This window comes from Mastomys coucha, unplaced genomic scaffold (genome assembly GCF_008632895.1).
Source record: "Mastomys coucha isolate ucsf_1 unplaced genomic scaffold, UCSF_Mcou_1 pScaffold11, whole genome shotgun sequence".
Taxonomy (NCBI): Eukaryota; Metazoa; Chordata; class Mammalia; order Rodentia; family Muridae; genus Mastomys; species Mastomys coucha.
The window spans coordinates 34,742,681-34,750,448 of NW_022196893.1; the positions used below are offsets into that span (position 1 = coordinate 34,742,681).

At 48.0% G+C, this 7,768-nt stretch overlaps 1 protein-coding gene across 1 annotated transcript in view; it reads left to right on the plus strand.

The window, feature by feature from the left end:
* Nucleotides 1-6,389, plus strand: part of Copz1 (COPI coat complex subunit zeta 1) — a 26,641-nt gene extending 20,252 nt beyond the window's left edge. The window contains exons 5-9 of the mRNA XM_031357464.1: nucleotides 970-1,025; nucleotides 2,695-2,772; nucleotides 2,927-2,978; nucleotides 4,412-4,450; nucleotides 5,213-6,389. Coding sequence (XP_031213324.1) covers nucleotides 970-1,025; nucleotides 2,695-2,772; nucleotides 2,927-2,978; nucleotides 4,412-4,450; nucleotides 5,213-5,260 — 273 coding nt within the window. The 3' untranslated portion in view covers nucleotides 5,261-6,389. The remainder of the gene's footprint in view (nucleotides 1-969; nucleotides 1,026-2,694; nucleotides 2,773-2,926; nucleotides 2,979-4,411; nucleotides 4,451-5,212) is intronic.
* Nucleotides 6,390-7,768: the final 1,379 nt, after the last annotated feature.

The following is a 7,768-nucleotide window of genomic DNA, read 5'->3' on the forward strand; positions in this document are numbered from 1 at the left end:
TGCCCCCCGCCTGCCCCCTCTGCTCTATCCGGCCACTGCTCGCTCTGGTGTAATTCACTGTAGCTGTCTTCAGACGCACCAGAAGAGGGCGTCAGACCTCATTGTGGGTGGTTGTGAGCCACCATGTGGTTGCTGGGATCCGAACTCAGGACCTTTGGAAGAGAGTCAGTGCTCTTACCCGCTGAGCCATCTTGCCAGCCCCTGATCTCAGCTCTTAAGTAGTTAATGATTTCTCTCTTTATAATCCATCAGGTAGTTTGGTAAAGGCATAGGGGAAGGGGCTGAAGAGATAGTTCAGCTGTTAAGAGCACTGGCTGGCCGGGAGGTAGTGGTGCACCCCTTTAATCCCAGCACTTGGGAGGCAGAGGCAGGCGGATTTCTGAGTTCGAGGCCAGCCTGGTCAACAGAGTGAGTTCCAAGACAGCCAGGGTTATACAGAGAAACCCTGTCTCGATAAACCAAAAAAACAAAACAAAACAAAACAACAAAACGCAGGTGGAAATATTGCTTAGTGTTAAGAATGCTTACTGCTCTTTCAGAGTACTTGAGTTTGGTTCCTAGCACCCATGCTGGGCAGCTCATACCCTCTATAACTCCTGCTCCAGGGAGATCCAGTGCCCTCTTCTGGAATCCATGGGCACTCCTGTACACATGCATGTAAAATACACAGAGAGAAAAGTAAATCTTTAATAAAAGGTAAATTCACAGAGGACCATAGACATCTACAGAGGACTATACCAGCAAAGTGCTGTCTCAGTTTCTGCCTTAAAGAAGCCTCCACTCATGGAATTGCTTAGCATAACTAAGTTCTCTGAGAAGCCAGAGTCCTTCTGGTGTTGTGTTTTTCCTTCACATTATGTCCCTAGCCATTTGTGAAAGCTCTTGCTTTTTTGCTGAGGAATAAAGTGGAGAGTCTGTTTTGGGGTAGCAGTTTTAGAGCCTTGAACCTTCCTTCTCCTTTCTCAACAGCTGATGCTTATGGCTGTTCTGAACTGCCTCTTCGACTCCCTGAGCCAGATGCTGAGGTGAGCAGCCATTCTCATTTTAAACTTGGAAGGGAAGTACCTACTCCTTAGAGCCAGGGATTAGTGAAAAATCAGAGCCACACGGGGGAGTTAGTTCAGGGTAAGAAATAGACTTGCTATTTGGGGATAACTAACTTGAGTGGAGGGTTAGGTGGAGAGAATGGTCCTCAAATGGAATTATTCTCTTGCTATGGGAGGAAAGAGTCCTTTACTCAGGAAGAATATTCTATTTTGTTTCCTTTGGCTGAACTGATGATTAGGACCAACGGTAGGCAACTGTTCTACCACTGAGCTTCTCACTCAAACTTTTTCTTTATTTTATTTTTTCTCTTAATTTAAGACAAGGTCATATTAAAAAAAGAAAGATTCCAAAGACTAATGTAAAGAAACCATAATCCTTTCACCTGAACACATCATGCTTAAGATTCAGTTGGCAGCATATCAATTGCTCTAAAAATAATCAAGGGAGGTTGATTATCTATAGCTTTTCAAGCCTTTTTGTCTTGACATCAACTGTTAACCTTAGAGTCTTTGATACACAAATAAAAATATTTTCTTTGTATTTAAAAAAGAAAAGACAAGGTCTTACTAAATTGCCCAGGCTGTCTTAAGACTCTTTGTAACCCAGGCAACCCTTGAACATGTAATCCTTGCTTCAGCCTCAAGAGTGGTTTGGAGTATAGACCTGGACCTAGTGTATGCCTGTACCCACTCTTGTTGTGTCCAGTAACTCTGATGGCGTTCTGAGCCCTAGGTGTGCTTTCCTAGGCTTGTCCTGTGGGTTTGAAGGGGAAGGACAGGGAAGTAACCCAGGTGAAACTTTGCTACCTTGGGAATGGAGGAAACACTACTAGTTCTTCATTACTAGCCCTTATAGTCTTTCCCTGGACACAGAATGGGCCCACTGTGCTCTTTGCCCTCTTTACCTCCCCATGAGCCCTCTGTTCCCATGCACACGAGCAAGAGAAGATATCAGATACTTTCTCTGAAAACATTCAAGGCTCTGCACTTCAGCCACAGCAGCTCCTAAAAGTGAACACATTTTAGAAATCCACAAACCAGCAGGCCAAAGGCTCAGGTTTCCTCAGGAAGGGGGATGATTTATTTCCCAGCCAGGTGAATGAATAGACTTCATTTCGGGTAATCTAGAGAAAGAGTCATACTGACGGATGTGACAGGCCACATGCACCAACCACCGGATCTGTGGCCGGTAGATGCAGCCCCTGACTGTTCCCAGCCCCTCCTTGGCCTTTGTTTTAGGGCTTGAACAGACCTGGGGGGAGGGGAGAGGCAGAGAGACTTGAGAACTTTGTCAGGGCTTGAGAGAGCTTGCATTCCACTCTTCCCACCTTTCCACCATCACCAGCTTCAGATTGTGAGCTGTGAATTTTTTTCCTATCTTCTATGTCTTTTTACAAGCACCTTCAGCAGCAGCAGCAGCACTCTGGATAAGTAGCCTAGAAGTGAGAAGGAGGTCACATTCTAGGATTCCCTCAGAATGTCAAGATTCTGATCACCATTCAATGTAAAAAGCTCTTCTTCACCTCACTCCCTTCTACCTGTAGGTGGTGGAGACAGTTACTGGTCAAGGTTAGGATCCCTTATTCAGACAGTGTCCCAGGATTCCTTTCACACACAACCTGATTTTTTTCTTCTTTTGGGGATTCAGAAAAAACGTAGAAAAGCGAGCTTTGCTGGAGAACATGGAGGGCCTCTTCTTGGCTGTGGATGAAATTGTAGATGGAGGGTGAGTACTCTGCCCTATGTGGATTTGGAGTGGGGAGGGGAGGTGGCTACCCCTCTTCCAAGTTGTGATCTTTCCAGTCAGTGATACTGACTTCACAGCAGATTGGTCCCTTGGAACTAGACCGAGCAAGCAACCATCTTCTTTGTATTTGTAGGGTGATCCTAGAGAGCGACCCCCAGCAAGTGGTGCACCGGGTGGCTTTGAGGGTAAGCAGAAATGTGCATCCCCATCTCTCCACAGATCCTCCCAAGCCAGGCTTGCTGGGCGTAGCTGAGGGTCCAGCTCATACATACATCCTACCTTTTCCTATCCTCTTCACATGAATATATCATTCTCCTGACTTCTCCATCTGTGTTCCAGAGAAGCAGAGGAACTCGTTTATGTGTTTATGTGTTTATGGCACCTAGCATTTTTTTTTAAGGCTTTTTTTTTTTAAAGATTTATTTTATTTATTTTATATGTATGAGTACACTGTAGCTGTACAGATGGCCGTGAGCTATCGTGTGTGACTGCTGGGAATTTAACTCAGGACCTCTGCCGGCCCCACTTGCTCCGGCGTAATTCACTGCAGCTGTCTTCAGATGCACCAGAAGAGGGCGTCAGATCTCATTACGGGTGGTTGTGAGCCACCATGTGGTTGCTGGGATCTGAACTCAGGACCTTTGGAAGAGCAGTCAGTGCTCTTATCCGCTGAGCCATCTCGCCAGCCCAGGCACCTAGCATTTTATATGGTCTTTTCACAAAATGGGCACTTTAATATGTTGAATGAACAAAGAAATGAAAGAAACCTTAATATTCATGGTTCTAAAACTATAAAGGAACTTGAGGTTGGCTTATTGCCTCTTTGAAGATAGATCCAGTCATCAGAGGCAGAGGAGTGTCTTAGTCTGATGGAACCCTCAGAAAGCACTTCAGCCCTCCTTGGTGCTAGTGATACCAGAAAGGCAGTCCCTGAGTTGAGGGCAGGGGCCTTCCTGTCTGCTGGGAGATGACAGTGCAGAGAACCCACCTGTAAACTGTATGGTGCAGAGATGTCTGAGCAGAGGTGTGCTACTACTTCCCAGAGCATCCCAGCTCTGACCTCCACAGAGTGAAAGCTGCCTGTGCCCGGTAATGGGAAGTCTCTTCCTTAACTGCCATGGGTTCCATTTGCATAGTTTAATCTTCTCCTCTAACATATGTCTCTATGTGGCAAGAGAGAGCTCCCCCTCCCCCCTCTCCCTTCTCAGGCTGCTGTTGCAGCAGTTTATTTCTTCAAATTAACATGCAGTCGTTACCCGTCAGGCCTTGCGGGATCCATTAACTACCCCTGGCTCCCTCCACCCCCCCCCCCATATTGATATTCAGGGAAGGTCTTCTCTGACTAGGGAATCAGGTCCCCCACCCCAGAGTTGAGGGAGGTGAGGATCAGATATCCTGCTGATTACTTGGAATGAAATAAATCTTTTAAGAAGTCATCCTGCCTTTAAATGGAGGATGGATAAAATGATCCTTTGTGTTCACAGTCCTCTGGCCAAGTAAATTGTGGCTCAGTCTTTGGAAGGAGCTGAGAGGTTTAGGGCATTTGCCTTTGCTTCAGTTTAAAAGAATACTTCTTCCTCTACCATGTTCCAGTCTAAGTGCTTATCTCTGTATACAGGGTGAAGACGTCCCCCTTACAGAGCAGACCGTGTCTCAGGTATGACTTTTTCCTTCCTCCTTTCCACATGAACAGAGACTAACTAGCACCCCAACCTGCCAAGTCTGAATTGAGACCTCACACTTAGTTAGCTTTCTTGGCTCCCTCTTATTCCAGAGCACTGGGACTCAGTGAGCAGTGTCCTCTGCTCCCCCTTGCCCCCCTTTACTGTGATCAGGACTGTCAGCCTTGCTTTGTACCCTTCAGACCTTCCCTGCTTGATACCTCAGTCAGTGATTTATTCCCCAGCAGAGGCTTGCCTTAAGCAGATGGTCTGTGTGAATGTGAGCACACACTTTTCTTTCTCTTATTATTCAAATGAGGGCTGAGCTGAAAATGCATATTCTGGAATATGTAGGCTTCGCAGATCCATCCTTCTACCTTGACTGCAGGTAGATTGTCTGTTTGACCTGGAGGCCTACATGGAAGTGGTTCTGATTTTGCCCAGTAGAAATCCTCATCATTTGGATGTATAATTCCTTCTTTATAACGTGTGTCCAGTAACCCCCAGTTTTTTTTTTCTTTCCTCCCAGGTATATCTCTTCTCTCTTCATCCCCCCAGTGGATTTGAATTCGGGGGGAATTTCCCAAACTGACAATCCTCTAGGGCCTTAGAGAGCTTCCTCCTATTCTTCCACCCTTGGGATTTTCTATCCCCTGTTCTTCTAAGGAGAGGGAAGGCAAGTGTGGGGAAGGAGAGCCTCAGCCTGCTCACACCCTGTGGCTTGCAAGCCCCCCTCAGTGCTGCCTTTGTCTCCACAGGTGCTGCAGTCAGCCAAAGAACAGATCAAATGGTCCCTCCTTCGGTGAAGGTGTTCTGAGTCCAGTTCCTTGCCCCTCAGCCCACATCTGCTGTGACTTCTTATCCAGGCCCTCAACTTATGTCCTTAGGGTTATCTTGGAGAATCGCAATGGCTTCTTGTGTCTCTATACTTTCTGGGGTTCTTTCCTCTCCCTCTCATGAGAGTAAAGTCCCCAGCAGATTTGAGTGAGTCAGGGGAAACAACCCCTTCCTACTTACACTGGTCTTCCCCCACCCCATCCCCCATTCTCCTTGGTTTCTTGGCCCTTTACTGTGGCTATACTCCAGATCATCAAAGCAAGAGAAAGAATGTGCTGAGTGTTTTGTTCCCTATGCCTTAAGGGCCCTCATCCCAGCAGCCCATATATCCAGCAAAGGGAGGATTCCTAACTTCAGCACAGGTGGGTTTGGAGTGGCAGAGGTCATATATTCTTTGCCTCAGCTTCTCTCCTTCCTGCTGCCCTATCCTCTGCCTTAGAAGAAATGGGAACAGCTTATAGGGAGGGGACAGCGCTGCAGAAGGACAGTGATTTAAAGGCTCTTGGAGCTTATGAAGTGCAGTCTCTACCTTGATCTGGCCTTCAGCCTCAAAGCTGCTGTACATGTACATGGTCCTAAGAACATCTCTCTAGGTCTGTACCACATCTCTCTGCCTGTATCACCTGTGAGATCTTTGCCTAGTGTGGCCTCTGTCTCCCTGGAGCAAAGCCAGGCCTTGGAACTAAAACTACTTTAGTCCCTAGAAAAGTTTCTGCTCAGAACTGAGGGTGGAAAGGACCGTAATGAAGTTGGCCTTGCCGTGTTCCTTCTACTCAGCGCCACTCACATTTCTCTGCCTTGGTTCTACAATCTATTGTTGAGTTCCCCCTCTCTGCATCAGTCTTCCCCGATGGAGGGTCTGGTGCAGTACCTTTCCTCTGAGGCTTGGATTCCCGTTCTTGGGTGTAATGTTGCCCCTTGACCCCACATCCCTGTGAAAATGACTTTAAAAAAAAAAAACGTTTCTGAGCAAGCGTTCTGCCCCATGCATTGGCTGAAGTGGGCAGACTGGAGGCGGCCTCTGCAAGAAATGGAGTCAGGAGAAGTCCACCTTGTACGCTGCTGTGCGGCAGAGGAATAAAGTGAATCTCTTCCAAACTGCCTTTGTGTGATGATTTTGTTCCTCCCTTTTTTGGCAGCTATTCCTGTTCCTCCAGCCCCCTCCGCGCCCCACCTCTTATAATATTTCTTCCTTTCTACCTCAGAGACTCCCCAGCAGTCCCCCCTACCCCTAATTTACAGGGAAATTTGCCTCCTTGGCATCTCTAGTCCCCTCGCCTGGAAATTGGCGCCAGGGGTGGGGTGGGGATGGTATTTTCTCAGTGGGAGACTCGGGGAACTGAGTTCTTCCCCACATACCCCCAAAGCCAGCTGCCTGCTCCCGCCTCAGCCATTAGTAACCCGGAGACACGCACCTGCGTGGAGGCTCTCCTCCAGCCCCTGCTCCCTTCCCGCACCTCCCACTCCTCTGAAACGGCGCTGAGCGGGTTATTTATCGGAGCCTGCACTGCTCCAGAAGGTCAGGACGGTGGTGTAAATAACCTCTTCTCGCCATTTCCCCATCCCTCCAGAGCCTGCTCCCCTCCCCCTCCTCTACCTTTATTCGCACAAATGAATGTGCCTGGGCTGGCTCAGAGCCTGGCCCTGCATCTTAATGGGGCGGTGAGCTCACAAGATGGATTTAGCTGGGGGTTTTATGGTTGCTGCGGCGACTGGAGAATGCTTTGGTTTTCTTTCCCCCTTCCTCTGCAGGATTTTAAGGAGGGGGCAGTGTGGGGACTCCTCCTCTCCCTTGAGATTTGTAGGGTCTCTTCAGTCACCTCTACTGTTCTAACAAGGGTCTGCAAACCTAGGGCTGACAAGGAAAAGGGGAAGGAAGGAAGGAATAGAGGAAGGAGGGAAGCAGAATGGGAAGAGCCGCTGCAACACAGGGATTGAAGCCTACGGTTTGAACAGTCCTCCTTTTATGAAAACCTTAGGCACAGCAGCTGTGAAGCACCTGGACCCAGGATCTCTCTAAACAGATAGAAAGCTATATGCTGGACCACTCCTGCTTGGGCCCCTGTACTGGAAGCTGGAGGCCTGGTGGGAAAAGAGCTATGATGCCCTCTATCTTTGGCTGTCTGATCTGTGAGAAGCAGTGCCCAGCTTTATATCCCACAACCTGCTTCTCATGGCCTGTAGAGCCTTTGGTTTGGGACAGCAGAATTAGGATGGAGTTGAGGGCTCATGAGCAGATATATCAACAGGAGTGTAGTTTTTTCCGTTTGATTCTCAAATCCCGAGTTCTCTATGCTTGTTTCTCCAGCCTTCTTTTTCCTACCAAGTCTGAAGTTTTGGTGCCCTGGCCTACCCTGTCCTCTGGTGAGCAACTTTCATTTGGGACTCTGCAAACCCATCCTTAGCACTAACTAAAACAGACACAGCAGTGGCTTGGACGGTCTGGTTTGCCTCCCCCTCCTATTTGCGAACTTTTC